This window comes from Oncorhynchus kisutch, linkage group LG19, assembly GCF_002021735.2.
Source record: "Oncorhynchus kisutch isolate 150728-3 linkage group LG19, Okis_V2, whole genome shotgun sequence".
NCBI lineage: Eukaryota > Metazoa > Chordata > Actinopteri > Salmoniformes > Salmonidae > Oncorhynchus > Oncorhynchus kisutch.
Window position 1 is genome coordinate 30,342,929 of NC_034192.2, and position 26,047 is coordinate 30,368,975.

The following is a 26,047-nucleotide window of genomic DNA, read 5'->3' on the forward strand; positions in this document are numbered from 1 at the left end:
TGATCCACACGAGGAACTGTTGAGCGTGAAAAACTCAGCCGTGTTGCAGTTCTTGACACACTCAAGCCGGCGCGCCTGGCACCTACTACCATACCCCATTCCAAGGCACTTACATTTTTTGTCTTGCCCATTCACCCTATGAACAGCACACATACACAACCCATGTCTCAAGGCTTAAAAATCCTTCTTAAACATGTTTCCTCCCCTTTATCTAGACTGTCGGAAGTGGATTTAACAGGTGACATCAATAAGGGATCATAGCTTTCACCTGGATTTAACTGGTCAGTCTAGGTCAAATGTCAAACTCAATCCACGGAGGGCTGAGTTTTCGCTCCACCCTTGTACTCAATTGATGAATTAGTTAAAGGATCTCCCCTCCCCTCCCCTGGTTGCCTAGGTCTTAATTGAAAGGAAAAAACTAAAAACTGCACAAACTCAGCCCTCCGTCAAATGAGTGACAACCCCTGGTTGAGGTCATGGAACGAGCAGGTGTTCTTAATGTTTTGTACAGTGTATATGTTCAATGAACACCCCTATAACATGTAAATGTTCCACAGGTGTCAGACAGTGATCAAAAATCACAGGACACTTATTTGCTAAGCACAACGGTGTTTGATCTTATAGTGCCACCTTGTGGTCATAACAATGATAATACTTACCTACTTAGTGGTCTTCAAACCATGCTGGGACATCAGGCTGCAATAACCTTCAGCCACAGAGTCTGTCTTTTACCTGTAAAGTAATAAATAACTAATAAAATACAGGTAGATAAATATATCTGGATAACAGATCAAATCTCACTGATTACTTCCAATGAACCTCAGGTTCGCAAGGCTAGATTTTGTATTTATTTAAACACAAACATGTTTGTGATTACATTAAACATACTCCAAATACTGTGAAAAAGCAGGCAGGACACAGGGACAACAATATTATTCAAGTTCCACTGCAAAGAATCAGAGGAGACCGATTGAAACAGATATAGAATTTATTTTCAACCAGAAGTAGGAAAATATATAGGTAGGACTGAAGAAAACAAGCCAAAGGGTGTTAAACAGAAAACTAGTCCAAAGACAAACCACGAAGACGGCTTAAGAAGAAAACTGAAAAAGCCTTGTTTACCATTCAGTTTAACAGTTTGTATAATTTTAAAAACAGCTGCCTTCATTTTATTCTCTGTTGATGAACATTCTTTGAATGTTGTGCAAGTGTTTTTGCTGGTATTCCGTGAATGGTAAACAAGCAGTTGGTCCTGTGTATGTACAATACAGTGACACATCAATATAGCATGTACTCAGCTGGCTACAGATCATTTGATGATCAGGATTGTCTATCACTATCAGCAGGGGGGAGGGTGAGGCCTATACAAGATGGAGACATGGAGGCAGGAGAGAGAGATGAGTGAGAGATGAGTGAATGAGGTGATTGTTAGTGGAGGTGGAATCTGCTGTAATTGCACTCGGTCTTACAGGGAAAGCAGCGGAAAAATGGGTGGCTGAAAAAAAATATACATAAAGTAGTGGATAAGTTAGCTTCCCCCCCCAAAAAAAAATATTTTCAAAAACATTTTCTTAATGACTGAGGGTAATACTGCCAAGTTTCTGGGGAATGGAAATGACCGGTCTGAAATAAGATGCACTGTTGCAAGCCAAAATCCTTTGACAAATTACTGTTATGGTTGTAAAAACATGTATAAAAAGGCTGTTGGAAAAGGCAAAGAGCCAAGTCATGACAGTGGTCTTTGGATGCATGTACTGTATAGAACAGGGGCGTCAAAATCATTCCACGAAGGGCCTAGTGTCTGCTGGTTTTTCCCTTTCCATTAAGACCTAGACAACCAGGTGAGGAGAGATCCTTACCATTTAGGGACCTTCATTTAATCAATTACAAGGGAAGAGCAAAAACCAGCAGTCAGAATGAGTTTGACACGCGTTAAGGTTAGAGGGTGCTCTACACTTGGACCCAGAAAGCAGCTTCAGTGTGCACCTTGACAGGGAGCGCAGTCAGAGCAAGTCCTATAATACAACGGAGAAAACAGAAGCACAATGCAAAAGTAAACCGAGTTCAACAGGGATCACTAACTAACTGAAGTGAATGGTGACACGTCAAGCAGTGCGATTCTCCCTCCTTGAGCCAATCATAGATTGGGGGGGGGGGGGGGGGGGGTTCAAAGTGAGGGCCAGGAGGGGACCAGAGTAACTACTCCGTTTAGCCACTATGAAGCACAAGAACAGTGGCAAGGACCAAATAGTACTCAAAATCACCACAGGACCAGACTAAAAAGCAGAGGGGATGCACAGCAGGATCTTAAGCACAAATTCATAACATAGTATGAACTGGATTCGTTACATACCACACGAACTGCAACATATGAAATGGATGACTTAAGTACACAAAACTGGGGCCACTTTTGGATCGTGAGAACCACTCGAAACTACTTGGTGAAATTACACCAAAGTTTGATTGCATCTTTAAATGAACCAGAAAATCGAGTTATTTCTGGTTGTTAATCAAAAGTTAACTGGCTAACTCATTGATCCTGCTTTGTAGTATAAATACGTTTCTGCTTCGTTTTACATTCATGTTGGTTTCACACCAGTCAACAATAGTGCCGTCTAGAACTGAATCGGCTAATAAGACAAGGCTATCCTGGCCTAAGACAATAGTATACATCTGCTAGCCTAAGTGACATCCCAAATACAGAAAGTGTAAATATTCACGTTTGGAGTTAAACTACTCCGCTTAGGAATCTTGATTCGATAATCATTCTGCGTCAATTTTTTACAGCGACCCAAAGTTGACCAAGTTAATGTTTTAATGATGACTATAATTTCTACCAAAAAAATATAATCATTTGGTTGATGGAAAGGTGGGGTAAGGTATGGAAAAGCAATGGGTAAAAATGAAAGTGTAGCAATCATAGGATATACACAACACAATTCAAAGTTTTAGGAAGGAAACAAGAGATACATCTTTTATTCACACTTTACAAAAAAAGCTAAGTCTTTAAATCTACTACAATACTACCAGCAATTCAGGGGTATCAAAGTGGACATTTGCTTCTGTTCAAAACAAATAAAATATATCAAGGGGGGGGGGGGGGGGGTAAGGACAGAAAAAAAGCTTTTGAACTAGGACTACATTTATATTTCCCATTTCAACCTTTCCCCTCTGTAAAAATTCATAAAATTCTAACTTTAGCACAATGGCGAAAGAATCATATTTACTTTAAAAAGGTGACAAATGTATTCAATAATAAATGTGGGAAAGGGGGGGGGGGGAGCCTGATCATTCCATTTCCTGTTTAAAATGTGACAGTTACAATATATAGTCAGTCACAGACATATTTCAGTCCCGATGGTAACAAAACAGAGATAGAGAGCGTCTGTCTGGGCCACCTGACAGATGGGGAGACGGGTCAGTTCCTCACAGATGGTACGGCAGAGGAGATGGAACCGCACAGGGGCTTCAGTAGTGGGGTTAAAAAAGGGGGGTTGGACATAGGGCCAGGTATAGGGGAACATGCTTTTCTAGATTCAGAATTCGGCGGTGGAGGGGCAAGACAGGCTAGGTGACTATGGTGACAAGGGACTATCAAGGGGTTCTAAGAGCTGAGCTAAAGTACACGGAGGGTGCAAAACATTCTGGAAGTAAGGGGGTTCCAGAAGAGGTCTTCACTTTGCCCCGGTGAAAAAAAACTAAAGCTTGACAAATATTCCATACCGGATTACTAGATCGCTCAACAAGGAGTATATACACATAACATTGTCACAGCTCAAACAAAAAAAGAAAGAAAATACAAAACGATAACAAAAACCCCAAAGGACATCAAATGTCTGGACAGTATTTAAAAAATAAAATGGGAGAAGAGGTTGTTCCCGGAGTTGGCCGATTAGAAGTAGTGCAAGACAACAAAACGGCTACGGTGAGGCACAACGTTCCGGTTGTACAACGCCAATTGTGGGATACTGGATGTGCGTGATGCAAAAATAAAAAAATATTTTTTTTTTCCGCTCTTAGGGTCAATCTGAAATGACAACCTATTTCCTATATAGTGCACTTTTGAACAGAGCTACACGGGACTGGCCAAAATTAGTGCACTATAGTGAATTGGGTGTTATTGGAGACCTAACCTTACTTTTGTCTGAACTGTGAGTGGATGAATGGGTCGGTTGGTGGCAGGCTGGCTGGCAGCAGTATGGACCAATGGCTTGTTAATAGAATGGATTTGAAGATGCATCATCATTTAGTCAGTAGATCTATTTACAATCTGAGACACATGTTCTCAAATCATAACAGGAAAACAAGCAATACAGACGCATAGAAACAGTTAAACTAGAGCAGGAGTGCAAAGTAGTGGCAGCGAACGCCTGGAACAACCCCTTACGTCTTTTGTACAAGCTGGTCATTTCAATTTCATCTTAACATTTACTGGATAAAAAAAAATTGCCATAGTTTACAATACAATCCTGTCTTTTTCTTCTTCTTCAAATTGGATCATAATTTACTCATAGTACAAAAAAAACCCTGCCAGAAAACAGGTCTTTTGTGACTCATATACAATCGTGTAAAGACAATCTAGATTTATATTCTGTACAAACACTTGTGAAAAAAAACCCACTGCTGTAGAGTACGGAATTTATGGCTGAGGGAAAAAAAAAAAAAAATCACTACTGGCCTCAAGAGACAGTGCTACAAGATCTCTGCGTATGTCCACGTGTGTGACAGTGAGAAGATTGCTGGTTTAAACTCCTGTACATCAGCTATTGCCCTCCCTCTTTAAAAAGTAACAAATCTGAAAAATGTTCAGTTGAGAATTTCCTCCGTTGCATTGCCCCTCAGCCAAAATCCCCTACCCCATTACAAAAGGTGGTATATGGTCCAAATCAGGAATGGGCAACTCCAGTCCTCGGGTGGCCTGATTGCAGTCACAATTTTGCCCCAGACCCAACTCTTATAATCAACAAATCGTGATAGTTTAAAACCCAATTAGTTTAAAATCAGCTGTGTTGGCTAGAGCTGGTGAAAAAGTGAGACACAACTCCGGCACCCAAGGACTGGAGTTGCACATCCCTGGTCCAAATGAAGTCATATTAACAATGACTCTGTCACGTACACATGCAGAGGAAAAACAGTGTGCAAAAGGGGATGGGAGCTGGCCACTAATTACATGTTATTCAACTACTTAAAATCATTCAAATCTGTTCCAATCCAGAGGAAACAGATATTTTTTTAGCACTATGCCTGACCGGCATGCCAACAAGCCTTCGCTAACTAGAGCTTACTTGCTTCCATACAACAGGTCCAGACAAGTGTATTTGGTGGTTGCGGTCATCCTTTCCTAAAAGGATAATAATCATCAACATCTAAAAACACAGCGAGGCATTTCCACAGGAACAGAGACCCAGATTTTTCACTTTAAAAACATATGTCAAACAAACCCTCTCCATGCACAAGGACTACTTTCAACAATTCCCACAGAAGACTGAACAAAAACATTTACTTGATGAACAGTGCAGATGAAAAGTTGGTTACAGAACGATGGCACAAACTGTCATTCTGTTACCAAACTATGCACCTGCACTGATCCAATTAAATGAGTTTTTGTCAAATTCAGTGGAAATTGTTCAAAAGTAGCCCTTGTGCATAGAGTTGTATGTTTGTTTAACTTTGCAATCATTGGTTTTTGTTTAACATACATTTTAAAGTTACAAATCAGAGTCAGTGTCAGTTACCATGGAATTGCCTCTCAGCAGTGACAGTCTACATGCACCAGTGGGGTTAGTTCCTATTGCACCACTTGGAGAGGGAGACAACTGACTAGGTTCTATTACTCAATAGTAGTGGACTGGTGAGCACCACAAAGCACCCGGTGAGCACCACAATTTTGGACCCACAGAGAGATTGGCCCTATAGCACAGAAAGGAGGAGTGGCACACCATGTTATGCCTTATATGATAGATAGATATACCGTCACATTGATCTCAGTGGGGAGAGAAAAGACAAGGCCCACTCTTAGCCTTGGCTGAGACATTAGACATGTCTGTTTCTGCCATTTTTGCTGGTTTGAGATTGGTATAGGACAGACTATCAGCTGCAAGCTTTAGAAGTGGTGTCCTTTCTCTCCTTGCCTTTTGAAGGGTGTCCACAGAGAGTGATACAAGGTATTTCTTGTGCCATTGTTCAAGACTGCACAGGTCATGTCAAAGACAACAAGAGTCAGGTGATATTGCTAAAGCTCTAAATATCTATACGGGGGCCAGAGGGGATACGGTGATATAATCGAATGAATGACCGGGGGGGGGTGATCCAAAACACAACAAACAGGATTGACATTTACTAAATGAAAACAAAATGGAAAACGACAATGAGGAAAATAAAAAATATATAACAGAAATCCCTGTTGGCCAGACCTCACTGTACGGCTGATTCTTATGTTACAGGTTGGTTGTGTATTCCGTCTCATCTTCTTTCCTCCAAGTGACAACGAGAGAAGAGCTGGAGGGCTAGAGGCTGCACACTGCTATAGCATACAGTCCCTGGAGTGGGGTTGTCTCACCACTACCTGCGTCCTCCAGGCAGGTGGATGCCGTTGACCTGGTTGTTGGCCTGGCCCTGGGGCAGAGTGCTGGGCAGCAGCAGCTCCAGCTGGGCGAACAGGGAGAAGTGGTCAGAGGGGATGTGGGGGTGCGGGCAGCCGCTGATATTGTTCTCATGGAGCCAGTTGGAGTCCAGGGGACCCAGGATGCCGAGCACATTGATCTGAGGCTTGGAGTAGAAGATGTAGTCAATCACACCCTGAGGAGAGAGCGAGACAGAGAGAGAGGGGGATGAGTGAGTGTTCACAAAACAGATTTTAATCAGGAGGGCAAATCGGCCATTAAATAAAAAACGGGTTGAATGTTGTTACAGCAGGATACTGCTTTTTAAGGAATGCCCAGTGCCGACTGCCAAATTGACTGCAATGATTGAGCTAAACAAGCAGGAATGATACCCTACAAAGTGAGCGTTGGCTCCTTGCACAAGGCACATCTTCCTTTGTCATCTGGTTGGCAATATCCTCCATTTTAGTGTCAATGTCTCTTTCCACTTATCTGAGATCCATTCCTTTGTACAGTAGCTATCTAGCTAGCTTTGCAAATGTTTTAGCATTTCTAAGCCAACTACTCAACTTCCTTGGTGGACCTGTATGATATTTCTGTAAATTAGCAAAAATATTGATCAATAACTGAATACTTCTCCCCTGCATGCAAACAGTCAGTCGCAGATTCACTGGTGCGAGAAACTTTGTGGGCCAGTATTAGTTATAAAATACTGCAAGTCTGCAGACAGGAAGAGTAGAGAGATGATGCGTTTGAAAGACAAACAACCTGAAACAACTTCCGTGCATTGCTAAATGTAAGTTAGAGACATTTATTTTAAAATCAGTACAAAAGTAAAATTTCCGGGTAACGGAAAAGCTGATGACTGAGGAAGAGAACATGCCTAACAATTAGACACAGTGGACAAAACGTCAGAGTACATGAAACCTTTGCAAAGCAGGTGTAATGCTGCAGAAAAGACCATGGGTCAATTTCAATGTCGGGAAAAATAGGATTTCCTGATAAATCATGGACAAGAACAAAAAGCAATCTGTAGCACTGTCAAAAGGCGGTGTCAGAGACATTGCTTCGGGTCTGCCTGTGTGGCTCCCTCACCTTGAAGTCAAAGGTGTAGTTGGTGTAAGGCATCAGGCTGTCCTCGTAGGCGCTCTTCAGCTTGAAGCCGTGGGTGATCCTGGAGTTGGACGTGGAGTTGCCGTTCTTGCCATTGCAGTTGAAGTTGGTGAGGCTATCAAGGTAGCGAAGCTCCTTGAAGTCCTTGTGGGTGCAGTCCACGCCACCCTGACTCAGGTACTCCACCACGCCTGGAGAGAGGGGGACGGTAGGGGTTTACATGAGTCCTGTTCAGTAAAGGGGAATATACGACCTAAACTTGTACAGTTACTTTTCCATGGCAAAATGTTTTCCCAATGGAACAACCCACAAGTGTCTGTTAATTCCTTCATTCAAAGTAACCATCACCAAGCCAAGCAGGCAGCTAGTGGGCCCATCACTATATTTATCGATTATACCTTTCCCTTTGATGGATTCTGGGTACTAAGTCCTAAACTTGGGATAGGGTTGATTATTAGGTATCCTATTGAAATAGAGTGCTTAGGTTTAGAGGGTCTACATCAGAAGTTAATGGTTATCTGTAGGAGGAAGGTATACGGTGTACGCAATTAAGCTTGAAATGTGCTGAGTGCAGGAAAAACAATATCGTGGCAGCATTGATAGGGGGAGAGAGCCACGGATTAGTGATGAAGAGGTCGAAGTCAGGTCAGTTTAAGGGAGAAAGAAGTTCATTCCTGCCTAGCAATAAAGATACGATGTTTAGCAAGAAGGAGGAGACTCCACCCAAAGTGGGGTTGCTATATCACAACTATTGTAAACATGTCTGTATTGACTCAATGGGAAGAATAAACTTGGTTTGAGCTTTCACAGTTTCCGGTGAGTTTTTACTCAGAATTAGAACCTAACATCTTCTAACCCAGCCACTCACCAGAGTCTGGTAGAGAGTTGAGGTCGGCACAGAGAACAAGAGGGATGCCATTGGTCTCCCCAGAGACAGAGGAGAGTTTAAGGCTGCGAGTGGCCTTGTCCACAATGTTCTTCACCTCAGACAGGAACATCATGGTCTGGACCAGCTTGACGTCGGAGTACTCCGGGTCCCAGTGCATGTGGGCGTTAGCCACCAAGAGGAGCTGTTTCTCCATGCCGTGCAGAGACTTCCCCGCTGGAGAGAAGAGAGAAAAATACATGTGTTGGGGTTACTTTAAAATGGTCAATAAGCCGTAGAAACAAAGAATGTCACCAACACTGTTTTGGAAGATTTTTTTTTTTACGGAACATGGTCTTTAAAATCATCAAAAACAGAGCCATGGATGCAAGTACTGCCATCCATGATATCAATATTATAGTTTAACCATGTTGAGGCTATAGTTTTCCTTATAATATCTACTTTGTTGACAATACATTGAACAAAAATATAAAATGCAACATGCAGTGCGACAATTTGATCAGGCTGTTGATTGTGGCCTGTTATCCCACTCTTCAATGGATGTGCAAAGTTGCTGGATATTGGTGGAAACTTGTACACGTTGACCCAGAACATCCCAAATATGCTCAATGTGTGATACATCTGTTGAGTATGCAGGCCATGGAAGAACTGGGAAATGTTTTGCCTCCAGGAATTGTGTACAGATCCTTGCGACATGGGGCCGTGCATTATAATGGTGAAACATGAGGTGATGAGTGGATGAACGACACAACAATGGGCCTCAGGATCTCGTTACGGTATCTCTTGCATTTTGTCGATGGCAATTTGAAATGCACAGTGTGTTCATTGTCCATAGCTTATGCTTGCCCATACCATAACCCCACCACCACTGGGCACTCTGTTCCCAACTTTGATATCAGAAAACCGCTTGCCCACACGCCATACACATGGGTCGGCGGTTGTGAGGCCGGTTGAACATGCTGCCAAAATCTAAAACAACGTTTGGTGCGGCTTATGGTGGAGAAATGAACATTACATTTTCTGACAACAGCTCTGGGAGACACTACTGCATTCTGCATGCCAATTGCATGCTCCCTCCAATCTTTAGACATATGTGGCATTGTGTTGTGTGACCAAACTGCACATTATAGAGTGGCCTTTTATTGTTCCCAGTACAATGTGCAATGATCATGCTGCAATGTGTAATGATCATGCTGTTTAATCAGATTATGCCACATCTGTCAGGTGGATGGATTAGCTTAACAGATGTGTGCACAACATTTGAGAAATAAGCTTTTTGAGAGTATGGAAACACTTCTGGCATTTTTTATTTCAGCGCATTAAACATGGGACCAACACTTCACATGGTGTTTTTATTTTGGCTTCTGATGGGATACAACAGTTGAACTAAGCTCATGTACCCATTGATTCTTGAGGAATACATCATTCCTTTTTCCTTCAGTCCAAAAATTGATGTAGCAAAGGCTAATTGCCCTTTAAAAAAGGCAGAGCACAGCCATGGGACACAAGCCAGAATAGTGCAGCAACAGCCTCTCCCCTTTTGAAGTTCTAAATTTAAAGTGAGATGAAGATAAGTCCCTGTGGTACACCCTTGAAAACCGACTGGGAGAGACCATTTCTAAGCCATGTGGATATGCGCCAAATAATTCACCCACCATATTACAAAACTCACGTCCTTTCAGTTCTACGAATACCAAATGAGTAAGAACCAGACAAAGAGCCAGGTGCAGGGGCTAGGGTGACAAATGTCAGGGCTTGACATTCAGTTAAATTTGAATTTCAGTGAGACAACTCAAAGGCAAAACCCATTAATGCCAAGATAATGGAATTCATTGCCCTTGACCATTAACTGTTCTCTGTCGTGGGTGACGTTGGCTTTCGCCTACTGGTTGAGCACCGGTACACACTACCAAGTACGCTACTTTTCAGATGTTGCCCTACCGGAGTAACACATTAATAGCGTCACTGCTATAAAAAAAAAGGTTTTATAAGCATTGCTATTAGCTTCACAACTGACATTTGGACCAGCGATATCAGCCCCATGGGCATGCGGAGTCTGACAGCACAGTAGGTCTAGGATTTCGTAACTGAGGAAAGTTGTATTGCAGGCTCATGAATGTGCTGGTTGTCATACCGCTGCTGCCATTTCAATGGCATTTGAGAACATGTTTGAAACATGAACACACTAGCTAAGCTCCATTCAAACAACTGACTGGAGAAATAAGCTCATCAACTGTGCCTGCAGCACAAGAGACACCCTCTGTCATGGCATTGAAACACATGCTCAACAAAGCGATTCGGTGGCACTCTCTCTTTACTGTGTAGTCACCATGCTCGATGCTATGGACAAGGACCGCTACTTTGACGCAGACAAACAGGGTTACATGAAATGTTACACACACAGCTAGACAAGATGTTAACTGACACAGTGACAGTGCGCACCGAGGAAGAGAGGCCACAGACAGAGCTGAAACTTCACTGCTTGACATTATGAAATCCTGGTTGAGAATGAAACGACTGAACAAACAGCACAGCAAGTAAGTGAAATAAATCAGTTTTGATTATGTTTTACTGGTAATGGGGGCATATGTTAACCCAGGCACTGCAGCCCCCGGCATCACTCCCATTCCCCAGGTGCTCTCATTTGTTGACTTCTGTAACCGTAAAAGCATTGGTATCATGCATGTTAACATTAGAAGCCTCCTCCCTAAAAGTTTGTTTTATTCACTGCTTTAGCTCACTCCGCCAACCTGGAGGTCCTAGCCGTGTCTGAATCCAGGCTTAGGAAGGCCACCAATAATCCTGAAATGTCCATCCCTAACGATTACATTTCCTGACAAGGTGGAACTACCAAAGGGGGCGGAGTTGCAATATACTGTAGAGATTGACAGAACTCTGCAGGCTTACTATCCAGGTCTGTGCCCAAACAATTTGAGCTTCTACTTTTAAAAATCTCCCTTTCCAGAAGCTGCTGCTTGTTATAGACCCCCAGTTGTGCCCTGGACACCATATATGAATTGATCGCCGGCCATCTCGCTCTAACCTACCAGGCACAAACCTAAATCCGTAACCATGGACACACTCTTAGATATCATCCTGACCAACCTGCCCTCTAAATACCCCTCTGCTGTCTTCAACCAGGATCTCAGCGATCACCGCCTCATTGCCTGCAGTCAAATGACCACCCCTCCTAACTGTCAAACGCTCCCTAAAACACTTCAGCGAGCAGGCCTTTCTAATCAACCTGGCCCAGGTATCCTGGAAGGATACTCCCCTCATCCCGTCAGTAGAGGGAGCCTGGTTGCGCTATAAAAGTGCTTTCCTCTCCCATCTTAAATAAGCATGATCCATTCAAAAAAAATGTAGAACTAAGAACAGATATAGCCCTTGGTTCACCACAGACTTGACTTCCCTTGACCAGCACAAAGACACCCTGTGGTGTTCTGCATTAGCATCGAATAGCCCCCGCAACTTATATACCAATATACACAGTCAGTTACGAAAGCCAAAACTCCCTTTGGCCGCCTTTCTTTCCAGTTCTCTGCTGGCAAATGACTTGAACTAATTGCAAAAATCACAGAAACTAGAGACATATCTCCCTCACTAACTTGAAGCATCAGCTGTCTGAGCAGCTTACCGATCACTGTACACAGCCAATCTGTAAATAGCACACCCGACTACCTCATCCCCATATTATTACTTACCCTCTTGCACCCCAGTATCTCTCCTTGCACATCTGCACATCTGTCACTCCAGTATTAATGCTAAATTTGAATTATGTTCACCTCTGATCCATTTGACTACAAGATTTTACAATTATTTTGTGTTATTGACTGTACGTTTGTTTGTGTAACTGTGTTTTTAAATCGCACTGGTTTCCTTTATCTTGGCCAGGTCACAGTTGTAAATGAGAACTTGTTCTCAACTGGCTTACCTGGTTAAGTAAAGGTGAAATAAAAAATAAATAAAAAATAAAACTGTAAATGCCAACAAAATAACTTATTAGTGTGTGTGTGTGTGTGTGCGCGTGTAACCTTTAACTAGGCAAGTCAGTTAAGAACAAACTTAATTACAATGACGGCCAACCTAGCCAAACCATGACAACTCTGGGCCAATTGTGCACCGCCCTATGGGACTCCCAATCACGGCCGAATGTGATACAGCCTGGATTCGAACCAGGCCTCTTGCACGGCGATGCAGTGCCTTAACACACACAGACGCAGCGGTCTAACTATTTAAAAATGGTACTAGAATGCTTAAAAAGGCCGCAAAAATGGTAAATATCTGTTTTCGGTATCAGTTTTCTTGGGGCAAGGAAAATATATGATATCGGCCAAAAATGTAATATCGGTACATCACTAGCATACACAATAACATTTTAACTTGACAATATATTTACAGTGATTGCGTAAATGTTGTCCAACAACCTCAAAAAAAGTGTTATTTTTTTTAACGGTTTTAAGCAGTCAGTCTACAGTTGTAGGGCCCTATGAAATCAGTTTAATCTTTTCCGAAATACTGTTTTCCCCAGTTTTGATTTTCCAGGTTCCCCTAGTTTTTATAAAATATATATAAAAAACTTAAGAAACATTTTCCCAATGGATGTCCACAACAATGCTTAAACCACATCGGGAGACCTTTGGGGAGGGTGTAGTTGCCCTTTAATTCAATTGCCACCTACTGAGAGATCGCTGTTTGGCTTTGTGTTTCTGTAGCTTACTACACAATGAACAGCAACATGTATGTGATGGCAGAGTCTGCAACACAAATGCTGACCTAATAGACAAATCGTCATGATACAATTCTGCCAGTTAGATCTACTTTGCAGTCAACATTTGAAATTGGGAAAGTCTTTAGAAAAATTGTATTCTCTCAGAGCATGATTTAATTGTTCGAAGACGTAACCAGGACTTCATACCCACTGTTGCCTTAGTATCTACCAGCAAATGCTGTATCATAAATTGAAATGAATTACACTACCATTGAAAATGTGGGGTCACATAGAAATTTCCTTGTTTTTGAAAGAAAATCAAATGTGTCCAGTATCTGGAGCGTCAGCATTGAGAGGCAACACAGGGATGCCGTTCCTCTGTCCAGTGTCTGTTCTTTTGCCCAACTTAATCTTTATTTTATTTTATTGGCCAGTCTGGGATATGGCTTTTTCTTTGCAACTCCTGGAGCCTGGAGTCGCCTCTTCACTGTTGACGTTGAGACTGGTGTTTTGCAGGTACTATTTAATGAAGCTGTCAGTTGAGGTCTTGTGAGGCGTGTGTTTCTCAAACTAGACACTAATGTACTTGTCCTCTTGCTCAGGTGTGCACCGCGGACTCCCACTCCTCTTTCTATTCTGGTTAGGGCAAGTTTGCTCTGTGAAGGGAGTAGTGCACAGCGTTGTATGAGATCTTCAGTTTCTTGGTCATTTCTCGCATGGAATAGCCTTCATTTCCCAGAAGAAGAATAGACTGACGAGTTTCAGAAGAAAGGTCTTAGTTTCTGGCCATTTTTATCCTGTAAATCGAACCCAAATGCTAATGCTCCAGATACTTAACTAGTCTAAAGGAGGACAGTTTTATTGCTTCTTTAAATCAGCACAAGTTTAACTGTCCTTACAATTTCTTTCAAAAACAAGGACATTTCTATGTGACCAAACTTTTGACCGGAAGTATATGTATATAAACTCTGGATCGCTGACGCTATATACATTGGCCAATGAGAGGCTTTGAAGCCACAAAATGACACGTATTTAAGTATTTCGTGTTGTGGGGACCGTAACATAAAAACTTCGAAGATGGTAGGAAGCATGAGTTTTTACTCAAACTGTGGTCAAAGTCTTAACTATAGGTAACCAGATCGTAACTACAACTAACTACACAGTTATGTTTTAGCATTTTTACATATTTATTAACTTATGTTCGGAACTACACACCCACACACGGCACCATTTATCAACATCATATGGAGAACCAGTGCTACCTAGGTAGTTCCAGCTGGCTAACGTTAGCATGGCTAGCATGTAACATGCAATTACACTCCAAACCAAGTATTGGCGCTGGTGAGCTTCTATGTACATCCAAAGTAAAAAACATAAATTAATGCAAAAAAACTGCATCTCCTTTCCTGTGCATTGGAAGTGGTAGTCGAGCGAGTGAGCATTGTAGTGGTCTTCTGCTGTCCGTAGCCAGTACACTAAAACCCACAAGGATGGGGTTACTACTCATTTGAAGTGGGACCGGTTTGTCTGGTTGAAGCAAGCAGATTGGAGTATGGGAACCGTGCACACATCTACTGTACGACTTTGATGGCTTAGTATAACCAGTGGAAGGTAGAATTCTGAATGAGACTGACAAACCAGGTACTGTGCAGAGCGTGACTGAAGCCTTCAACCGCCATTTTCTACAAACCTACAGGTAACGTCGTAAGTATCAGCAGCGATGGCGATAAACTGGGTAAATTCAATATGGATTTACCTCACTATATCACTATTGGAAAAGCGGACTCCCTCGGCCAGTGAATCGACCTCTCCCGCTGAAGGCCTTCCTTGGCCCTTAACTTTGGTGGCCAACTCAGCAGTCAATCGGTAAGTCTCCGCTCTCTCTACATTATATCTGCTGGCTTTTTGTTGTGTTCTGTGGGTTCCTGCCAGTGCTTGACTAGTTGTTCTCTAGCTTAATACTTAGATATATGTTGACTGTGGTGGTTGGCTAGCAAGCAGGCTAAAATAACCAAGTTTAGCTGGCTGGCTAAGAACTGCTTATACCGGTAACATTATTTGATAACGTTAGATGGCGTTATGCATTTCCAAAACGTGTTTACTTTAACATAGATATCTAGATATTTAGTGTGTATGTATCGATATATAGGCTGTGTGCGCTGCTTTTAAAATGTATGTAGCTCTGTCCGTAAGCTACATACATTGTTATTATTGTTATGCATCATGCCATGTTTTATGTTGACCCTAGGAAGTGTAGCTGCTGCTTTCACAACAGCTAATTACGATCCTAATAAAATACAGTGCCTTGCGAAAGTATTCGGCCCCCTTGAACTTTGCGACCTTTTGCCACATTTCAGGCTTCAAACAAAGATATAAAACTGTATTTTTTTGTGAAGAATCAACAACAAGTGGGACACAATCATGAAGTGGAACGACATTTATTGGATATTTCAAACTTTTTTAACAAATCAAAAACTGAAAAATTGGGCGTGCAAAATTGGTTCATGGTTTGGGCCTGCTTTTCTTCAGCAGGGCCAAATACAGGACCATTCTGGAAGAAAACCTGATGAGTCTGCAAAACACCTGAGACTGGGACGGAGATTTGTCTTCCAACAAGACAATGATCCAAAACATAAAGCAAAATCTACAATGGAATGGTTCAAAAATAAAACATATCCAGGTGTTAGAATGGCCAAGTCAAAGTCCAGACCGGAATCCAATCGAGAATCTGTGGAAAGAACTGAAAACTGCTGTTCACAAATGCTCTCCATACAACCTCACTGAGCTCGAGCTGTTTTGCAAGGAGGAATGGGAAAACATTTCAGTCTCTCGATGTGCAAAACTGATAGAGACATACCCCAAGCGACTTACAGCTGTAATCGCAGCAAAGGTGGCGCTACAAAGTATTAACTTAAGGGGGCTGAATAATTTTGCACGCCCAATTTTTCCGTTTTTGATTTGTTAAAAAAGTTTGAAATATCCAATAAATGTCGTTCCACTTCATGATTGTGTCCCACTTGTTGATTCTTCACAAAAAAATACAGTTTTACATCTTTATGTTTGAAGCCTGAAATGTGGCAAAAGGTCGCAAAGTTCAAGGGGGCCGAATACTTTCGCAAGGCACTGTATATGTTGAGCCTGAATGGGAGTGTCATAGCAAGGTCTAGGATTTACAGCAGCGACGGGCAACCCCCTTTTGTAGGCCCATGCATTTAAAAAATTAAAATAGAAACTTGTGTTGGTCCCATGTTTCATGGGCTAAAATAAAAGACAGCAGAAATGATCAATACGCACAAAAAGCTTTTTCTCTCAAAATGTTATGAACAAATCTGTTCACATTCCTGTTAGTGAGCAGTTCTCCTTTACCAAGATAAACCAGCCACCTGACAGGTGTGGTATGTCAAGAAGCAGATTAAACGGCATGATCATTACACAGTTGCACCTTGTGCGGGGGACAATAAAAGGCCACTAAAATAAACAGTTTTGTCACAATGCCACATGTCTCAAGTTCATGGAGCGTGGAATTGGCATGCTGACTGCAGGAATGTCCACCAGAGCTTTGGCAGAGAATTTAATGTTAATTTCTCTACCATAAGCCACCCCCAAAGTAATTTTAGAGAATTTGGCAGTACGTCCAACCAGCCTCAAAACCGCAGACCACGTGTAATCATTCAAGCCCAGGACCTCCACACCTAGCTTCTTCACCTGCAGGATCGACTGAAGGGGAAGGGGTGCTCAATAATATTTATGTATGTATTAAAGCCCTTCTGTGGGGAAAAACATGCTGATTAGCTGGGCCTGACTTCAAAGTGGGTGGGTCTATGCCTCCCCATGCTTGCACCCCTGCCCAGCAGATTATGTGAGTCAAGTTCAGCAGTTGGCCGCTCAAGGCGCTCCATGTCCTTTCCTACGCTTTGCTAAAAAAAACGCTCCAGGCCTCCAGAAAAAAACTATCCTGCTCCCAAATTCACACCATTAAAATAAGGATTTGACCAAAACCAATATATTTGTATGACTACCTGGACCTACCAACTGTTTAATGTTTTAAACTATACCATATAGATTTTAATGAACAGTAAGAATATCCATGAAAAGGTGAACATAAGACACTAACAATTTCAAAAAGGCTACATGTCATTAAACAGTATATAAACTTTAAAAAGGTCAGGTGCCAGAAAGGGAGCCTAAGGAGGAATTAAAATGAATTTAGGCTATATCATTTCAATTAAGGTAGGGACATGAACCACACAGCATTTAAACATTTTTTTTTGTATGAAGTCATAGGTCTGTAAATCACACAGGCTTTGACTTACTTTAGAATTAAATACAAATGAAATTAAATGACTTATTAGTGCCTTTAATTCAATTTTAGAATTACGAGCTTGGCCAGCCTGTGGCTTCAGGGTCATGCGAGAGCCGGCCAGCAGTGGAGAATATCCTCTCCACACTTAGAGCCACTGGGGATGCTAAACACCCTTTTGGCCACTCTTGCCAGGCAGTTTGTATTTTTCTATTAGGTAGACCCAAAAGGTTTTTAGGCCAAATAACTTAATCAAAACAGAAAGCTCCTTGAACGTGGGAATATGCCAGGTTTATTGGGCAAAAACCTAATTATGGCCCATTGTATTGATAATGTAACAAAAAGTTTGAGATCTGATTTTCTTATTATAAATACTTTGATACAATGACATTTATCTACCCACCTTTATTTTAGCATGTGCACATAGTAAGTACACCATCAAACTTTTGGGATACGTGTCTTTTCATACTCCACAATGATTCTTTAGTTGTGGATGTTTCATATAGCCAGTGCGTAACAACTTCCATATCCCACATGTAGAACAATGTTATCTGGTCTGTAACTTAACAGTTTAGTACCATACCAGCAGGTGTCATCCAAGCCTTACACATAAGTGGACACTACATCACCGCTCTCCCTCCTCACCTTTGTAAGTCACCTTGATTTAGCGTTTTGTCAGTTTATTTATGAAAATATTTAGCCAACTCCATGACAGTAGCTAAAGCAATCGGTTATTAGGAGCACAAGTAGACTACAAACGCATGCTGAGGGGGGGCATGCCTCTTGCTCGTGAAGTGAGCGTTACTGGAGCGGGCAAGAAGGTCGACGCTCGAGCCTTCGGAAATCTCACTCCAGTCATATTCGGGAAACTCGCTCACATACTCTGCTATTTATTTCAGTTGAATGATTTCCTTATATGAACTTTAACTAATCAAAATGGTTGTGATTATATTACACACACCTACTCTTTCAAGGGTTTCTTTATTTTTACTATTTGACCTGGCCTCCACAATCACCCGACCTCAACCCAATTGAGATGGTTTGGGATGAGTTGTACCGCAGAGTGAAGGAAAAGCAGCCAACAAGTACTCAGCATATGCAGGAATTCCTTCAAGTCTGTTGGAAAAGCATTCCTCGTGATGCTGGTTGAGAGAATGCCAACAGTGTGCAAAGCTGTCATCAAGGCAAAGGGTGGCTACTTTGAAGAACCTCAAATGTAAAATATATTTTGAAACTTTTTTGGTTACTACATGATTCTATGTTTATTCCATGATTCCATGTGTCAAAGTGTTGTCGTCACTATTATTCTACAATGTAGAAAATAGTACAAATAAAAACCCTTGAATGAGTAGGTTTCCAAACTTTTAACTGGTACTGTATGCATGTATATAGCTCCATTTTTTGGAACTCAGTCGGGGTCTCAACCTAATGTTGGGAGTTAGAATAGTAGAAAACAAGGTGCAATTTTGAAATTTGGTTGTGCAGCAGCAGATCCTCTTGTTATGTCAGTCACTCAATGTCAGATTTTTTTTTTTAGATTGGTAAATTACTTTAGGCAGCCATCTAAACTTGTAATCATCGTCAAATTACTGACCAGGGGGCCCACATTGATTTAGTTAAGTCACTCATATCACTGCAAACATTTCTCTCCACCCCATGACAAAATGTGTAGAACTGCCCGAAATGAACTCCAAAACGTTTGTCCTCCACTGTCAGGACAGGGGCCGCTAAAATGTTTTGCTAGCTAGCAAGGTGGGCCCCCCCCCACAACAAAAGTTAACTTAAGGGCCCCAAAAGGCTAGGGCTGGCTCTGACTGCATGTATGGGTATGATGTGGGTACGAAGTCCCACTTGTCACTGCGGCCCCTCATGATGACTTCAGATTTATTTGTGGCCCACACCCCCATCAAAAGTTGCCCCATCACTGGTCTAGGGTGAGAAAAGGGAGAGGGCCATAACTAGTTGTAGGGTCTATGGTTTGAAAAGGAACATAACACTCACAGGATTCCTCCATCATTTCCTTGCGGACCTCTAGCAGTACGGCCACTCCGATGTTGTCCTTGGTCATAACCCTGTTGAGCATGGCCTCAGAGCCTTCAGAGTTAGCCATGGCCAGCTGGTTAAACTCTACCGTGTGTTTCTGCACCACACCGAACCTGAGGGAAGAAGGCAAGGGGGAAGAGAGACGGGTAGAGAAACAAATGAAGTAAGATGTGATAAGTAACCAAGTTTCCATCCAACCATTTCATGCGGATGAATTACCTGACGCATTAAAAAATTAAATTCACAACAGGGCTGATGGAAACCGGAAACGTCAGTACAATTTTAGAATTGTCAACTGACAATTTGTTCGTTTGACATGGTGGGAACTTTGTGTTTTTCAAATTCATTATGTGAGATATGGTGGCAGAAACACCTACCACCAGAAAGCTGAAAAGCATTAAGTTTATTAGGCAGATGAAATCAATTAGGATAAACTTCACATGGCGTTTAAGTGCATCATGCAAATCTCCAATAGGCTAAATATCTAGGGTAGGCTATTCGAACGCTGGTGACATGATCGGTAATTGGCTGCCAAATATAAAATAAAATTATCTTGCTCATCCACGTAAGCTATCCACTTTATCAGCAAACTGTTGTCGAGAGAGCATGCGCCAAAACCAGATTGGTCAAGTTTGCTATATTTATATCACCACAACAGTTTGTTACAAAACCACCAGTAGAGATACATTTAACCTGGTTTTTTTGTTCTCGGTACGTGGGAACATAACTGCAAAATTGTTTTTTTACGTCATCATGCAGCCTTTTATTAGCAACAGGTGAGTTGATGGAAACACCACTGGTGGGAAATTGTGCATATTGGTTTTATGCCCATTTTAGAATATTTACTTGAAAATCTGTCACCATTTGGATGGGAACTTAGCTAGTGTGTCATTGAGCATTGTGTGGAGAAGAAAAGAAAGCATTGACAGTGCTCCTCCGGTGCACTCACTTTTCTGTCCTGTAGAAAACTGCGCACCCGTCCACATGTTTGCGGTCTGACTCATGCATGGTTCTGGCTCGAGACTTTGGGCTGAAGAAGCCCTCGTAGCCCTGCTCCTTCAGCTCTGGCAGGAAATACTGGTAGTACTGCTCCGTCTCCACTTCCTGTAGAAAATAAATCAAAATCCATACATTAAAGTGGACAGATGACTTAATGTACCAGGGAAATCAGGTTCACTGATCAATGACTTGCCAGAGAGAAACCAAAATGACTGCGACAGGAGTTGTTTAACACTGGGTCTAGGTTTACCCACATACCTGTAGGTTGATGATATCAGCGTTGCAGTTCATGATCTCCTGCATGATGGACTTCTTCCTGTACTCCCAGTTGAGGGCCCAGGAAGGGCAGTAGCCATAGAGCTGGCGCGTGGCGTACTTATCACAGAGCACATTGTAGCACATCACTGAGAACAACGCTGAGAGGGAGGACAGGGAGGGAGAGACGTAGGATGTAGAACCTTATTCAGTGCATTCTTATTTTAGGCTTAGGCCAGGGAATATAACAGTACCGCGATACTCATTAGTATTGTGGCAAGGAAACAAAACACTAAGCGGATTTAACTTCTTTAGGAAAACATCCCATGTGTGTGTGCGTGTGTACAGGGACTGTCTGCTGGTCTCTCACCAGAAGGTCTCGTCTGGTCCGGCTCCTGGAGTGCGATCCACGACCGGGACGGGGGCTGCTCTGTGGGGGCTGGGGACAGGAGGAGTTGTCCACGTTAGCCATTAGTAATTTTTGCTAAAACATTATGTGAGAGACAGAGGGTGACTTACTGCATTTGATTGAACCTGCCAGATTGTCCAACAGGTAGTTCAGCAGTTTCCTCGTGCCATCATGCTCCTGGTACAGGCTCATGATTTCTTGTGCAAGTGGATTTCCTGATAGGAGCAGGAACAAAGACAACGTTGAATGACATTTTGAAAAATGCAACGGGATCTACAATGGGGTCTCCAGGATGGAATGGTTACCAAGACGATAAGCCACACTCACCTTTCAACCCCAGTGTTTGTAACTGAAACAGTTTCCCCAATTCGAAAGGCAGAACCCGCAATTGGTTGTTATTTAAAAGCAGCTCCCTGTTGAGGACGGACACAGGGAAACGCAAGTGTCAGAGACAAGCCCCTGTGACAATACAGCCCCTTCCTCAACTTTCCCATAAACAATTAACACATTGACCAGTGATCTATACAGGAAAAAGTAAATGCTCTGTGAGCCCAACAGGCAACGGTTATTCTCAGGCACCAACTAGTGACAAGTTTAGAACAAAGTGAATACTGGGAAGTGCGGTTCCCAGCGGCTCACCTGAGAGAGACCATGTGGCCGAGCTCTGCCGGCAGGCTCCTGATCTTATTGGACGACAGATCCAGGTACAACAGGTTGTGTAGTTTGGCAATGTCAGGTGGGATGCGTGACAGACAGTTGTCAGCGATATGTAGGGCAGTGAGGTGGGTCAGAGTCCACAGAGATGGGCTCAGGCTCCTGACATTACCTGGAGAGCGAGATGTGGAGGGGTAGATAAACACACAGTTGAGTCATGTCTCTGTGGTGGCTTTTCATTCAAAGCAGATATGTATTGGATAGAAACAAACCTGAGTAAACAATCATGCTAGACTTGCCGGTCAAACCCAATATACATGCTTATAAAACAGAGGACCTTATCCTCTAAGCGCTAGAATGCTGGTGACTGGAAAAAAATGGTTGATAAACTGGCCTAGACGAAAGCATCCTCACTTGCTAAGTCCTAATATGAGAAGAGCACCCCTCCACAGCTTCTGGGCCACCCCCCTGCAATGCTCACCTGTGATTTCCAGCTCAGCCCAGTAAGACTTCTTTCCATTGGCTGCCTCCTCAGTTGACATGATAGTGTACATCCGCCTGGGGTCTGGCGGTTCATATTTTTCCTTCGGCATTCCTGCTGTAACACTGGGGAAAAGCTTTTTTTAGTAATAGAAACATTATATCTATCCACTGATAACATGCATGTCAAACGCAATTAGATATCCATTGCACAAAACGGACATTTTGAAAGTGACTGTTCACTAGCAGCTTTCTAGGTACTTTACAAACATGCAAAGAGGAACGTAACTTTTCAAGAGGGCTTCGCTTGATTCTGACAACTTCTGGAAATGAGGCTCAAAGATGTGGCCATATTATTGGCTGGCTGCTGATACTAATTGCTGAAATAAATCCGGTTCAACGAGAACGCATTGCTTTACAACTTAGCAGCGAGGGAAATCAATCAAGTTGAACTTATAATACTCATTGCAACAGCTCGGTAATCTAGTTAACCAGCCAACTACCGTTAGTTCTACACAACAGGCCACACAGAGCACTGACCACCACTAAATAGTTAGAACACAAACTGGCCGGCTAGTTAGACAATTGGGTGGCTCGTTGAGCCCGGATCGGGTCAGGAAAAATGGACTTAGCTCGATAGCTGAGAATTTTAGCTACTGTTAGGGGCTAACTAGCAAATTAGCCAACGAACGGTCGTCCACTACAAAATAACTTCTTGAGAATTATAGTTAGCTGATATAGTTACCTAACCAATGAATTGAGAAGATATTAACGGTTGCATATTATTCTAGATGTAACTGACCATAACACGCTAGGCTGACAGAGTAGCAACTAACTAGTTCACTTATGGCTAACTAGCTAGCGTAACTATGCTGGCTATTCCTAATGGAAATCACCGCTGAAAGCTAATGTTGGCTAGCTAAGCTAGGTATCTACATTTTCCGAACCTGTCCGACTTCATATATGCAGAAGTAGCACTTTATGAAACACATATGCAGCAATAATTGAAAACAATTGAGTTGTGGATCTGTTTCACCCAAAGCAACTCGTCGCTTGTGTTGATTTTACCTGCAAACGCATACCAATCTGTATCGCGAGGACGAGTGTGTGCTCTCTTTTGTTTCTACTTTCTCGTTTCCGCTGCTGTATCACAAGGAACAAACAAGCATCATGGCGACTGTCAGGTTTTTTTTCTCTCTGTGTGATAACAACGCTTGGTGCTATTGGTTAGCTCTTGGATGGACCGCACCATCTGCGGTTGAATCAGGAAGGCTTCGGCGCAGATGGAACAATGTGACAGATATTTCACCGGATATATGAATGTGAAGCCTCCTTTTGGCGTTTCCACACACTACCAAATTTGGTAGTGAGAGGAAGCCCAGTGGCCAGCAGTGGGAGCAAATTAAAAGAGATGGATTTTGGCCGACATTCTGCACATTTTTTCATCGATGAAACATTTGATCTCAATATAGTTTTATGTTACCAACACTACAATCTATTTTGAACAGAGTGAACTAGGTTTTGTAGATTTTTCCCTTTGCCAATGTTTTTTAAAAGTGCGTTGTTTACAGGGAGTGCAAAGGCGAATTGAGTTAATGCAGACGCGCACTTCACAGAGTAGGCGTTCCCTAACTGAAATATGCAGATGTTTGCTAGAACAGGCAAATAGGATCTCGCTAGGTCGTGCTTGGCTCTTCCCACCTCCTTGCCTGTTCTGCCCACTATGACTAATTTGTTGCCATTGGAAACGACAGGGTGTGGTCTATCTTGGTTTAGTTACACACCTCTCTGGCTTTGGTTTAATGTTTATGTGAAACTTCAGGGGTGTGTTCAAGAATCAACAGCTGTCAATCAAACTGATATGACGTCACAGGATTCATGTCTCAACTTTAATTACTCTTGGCTGTACCATTCATTGTTCTTTATAATGAGCAAATAATGAACACTAATCCTACTCATAATGAGGGGGTGGGCTGAACTATACAGCAGATGGCTATGTTCTTCATACACTAGGTTCTTTGCTTGATTTGAGACCATGCAACATATCAGCATATTGGGCTTGAATGACTGGTTTACTTCCTGTGTTGATATTGATGGGATTGAGTTGGGTGAGCGTTGATGACATTCTATTTGGAACCAGGCTGCCTCCCAGGGGTGAGCCTGGTGCCTGGTTCTGGCAAAAAGTCAGCTCAAAACAGAAGTGAGGTAGGTTAAACACCTGGAGTAATAAGTAGGAGTCTGTGTTTTCACATGATTGCTTTTGATAAAAACACTTTATCTGCGTTCCAAAAGAAAACAAGTTAAAACATATACCGTATTTTATGGAAGAGTTGTACAGGGCCTTCAGAAAGTATTCATACCCCTTGACTTATTTCACATTTTGTTACGGTACAGTCTGAATTAAAAATTTATTAAATAGATTATTTTCCTCGGTCATCTACACACAGTACCCAATAGGCCTTAGGGGGCCTGGCCCGCCCTACCATACCTCCTTGCCCGTCCATATGAAATACAGAAATATTAATACTGTATTTGACCAAGCGAAACAGCGCCCCACTGTGTCAGTGTGTGTAGACAATGTATCTCATGCTGTCTGGACAAAAACAGTATGGCATGTCATACTACACTGAACAAATATATAAACGCAACATGTTAAGTATTGGTCCCATGTTTCATGAGCTGAAATAAAAGTTCCCCAAAATGTTCCATACATAAGGTTAAGGTTCCATATTTGTTTACATTTCTGTTAGTGAGCATTTCTCCTATGCCAAGATAACCCATCCACCTGACAGGTGTGGCATATCAAGAAGCTGATTAAACAGCATGATCATTGCACAGGTGCACCTTTTGCTAAACATGTGTAAGTGACCAATAAAATGTGATTTGAATTTGAATTGGCATGCTGACTGCAGGAATGTCCACTAGAGCTGTTGCCAGAGAACCGTGTAAGGCGTCGTGTGGGCTAGCATTTTGCTGATGTCAACGTTGTGAACAGAGTGCTCCATGGTGGAGGGGTTAGGGTATGGGATAAGCTACAGACAACGAACACAATTGCATTTTATCGATGGCAATTTGAATGCACAGATATACCATGATGAGATTCTGTGGCACATTGTCATGCCATTCATCCGCCGCCATCACCTCACGTCTCAGCATGATGATGCACGACACCATGTCGCAAGGATCTGTACACAATTCCTGGAAGCTGAAAATGTCCCAATTATTCCATGGCCTGCATACTCACCAGATATGACAACCATTGATCATGTTTGGGATGCTCTGGATTGACGTGTACAACAGCATTTTCCACTTCCCGCAAATATCCAGTAACTTCGCACATACATTGAAGAGAAGTGGGACATCATTCCACAGGCCACAATCAACAGCCCGATCAACTCTATGCGAGCGAGATGTGTCGTGCTGCAAATGGTGGTCACACCAGATAATGACTGGTTTTCTGATCTACGCCACCCTACTTTTTTGTTAAAGATGTCTGTGGCCAACAGATGGATATTTGTATTCCCTGCCATGTGAAATGTACAGATTAGGGCCTAATGACTTTATTTTAATTGATTGATTTCCTAATATGAACTGT

General features: G+C 42.3%; 1 protein-coding gene across 1 annotated transcript; it reads right to left on the reverse strand.

Moving 5' to 3' along the window:
- Positions 1 to 970: 970 nt before the first annotated feature.
- LOC109864629 (CCR4-NOT transcription complex subunit 6-like) lies at positions 971 to 23,736 on the reverse strand. Its single transcript, XM_020452486.2, has 12 exons — positions 23,521 to 23,736; positions 22,454 to 22,578; positions 21,958 to 22,144; positions 21,646 to 21,731; positions 21,429 to 21,533; positions 21,280 to 21,348; positions 20,913 to 21,070; positions 20,605 to 20,759; positions 19,614 to 19,768; positions 8,584 to 8,817; positions 7,698 to 7,906; positions 971 to 6,798 (listed from the first exon to the last, which is right to left on the reverse strand). The coding sequence occupies exons 2-12, from the start codon at positions 22,563 to 22,565 to the stop codon at positions 6,562 to 6,564; spliced, it is 1,707 nt and encodes a 568-aa protein (XP_020308075.1). The 5' UTR covers positions 22,566 to 22,578; positions 23,521 to 23,736; the 3' UTR covers positions 971 to 6,561.
- Positions 23,737 to 26,047: the final 2,311 nt, after the last annotated feature.

Excerpts from the sequence above, each read along its gene's own strand:
- LOC109864629 (XM_020452486.2), bottom strand. The coding sequence starts at position 22,565 with ATGCCGAAGGAAAAATATGAACCGCCAGACCCCAGGCGGATGTACACT. Across the intron at positions 22,145-22,453 it reads GGCTGAGCTGGAAATCACAG|GTAATGTCAGGAGCCTGAGC; the intron begins GTGAGCATTGCA and ends CTCGCTCTCCAG. Across the intron at positions 6,799-7,697 it reads ACTACACCTTTGACTTCAAG|GGTGTGATTGACTACATCTT; the intron begins GTGAGGGAGCCA and ends CTCTCTCCTCAG.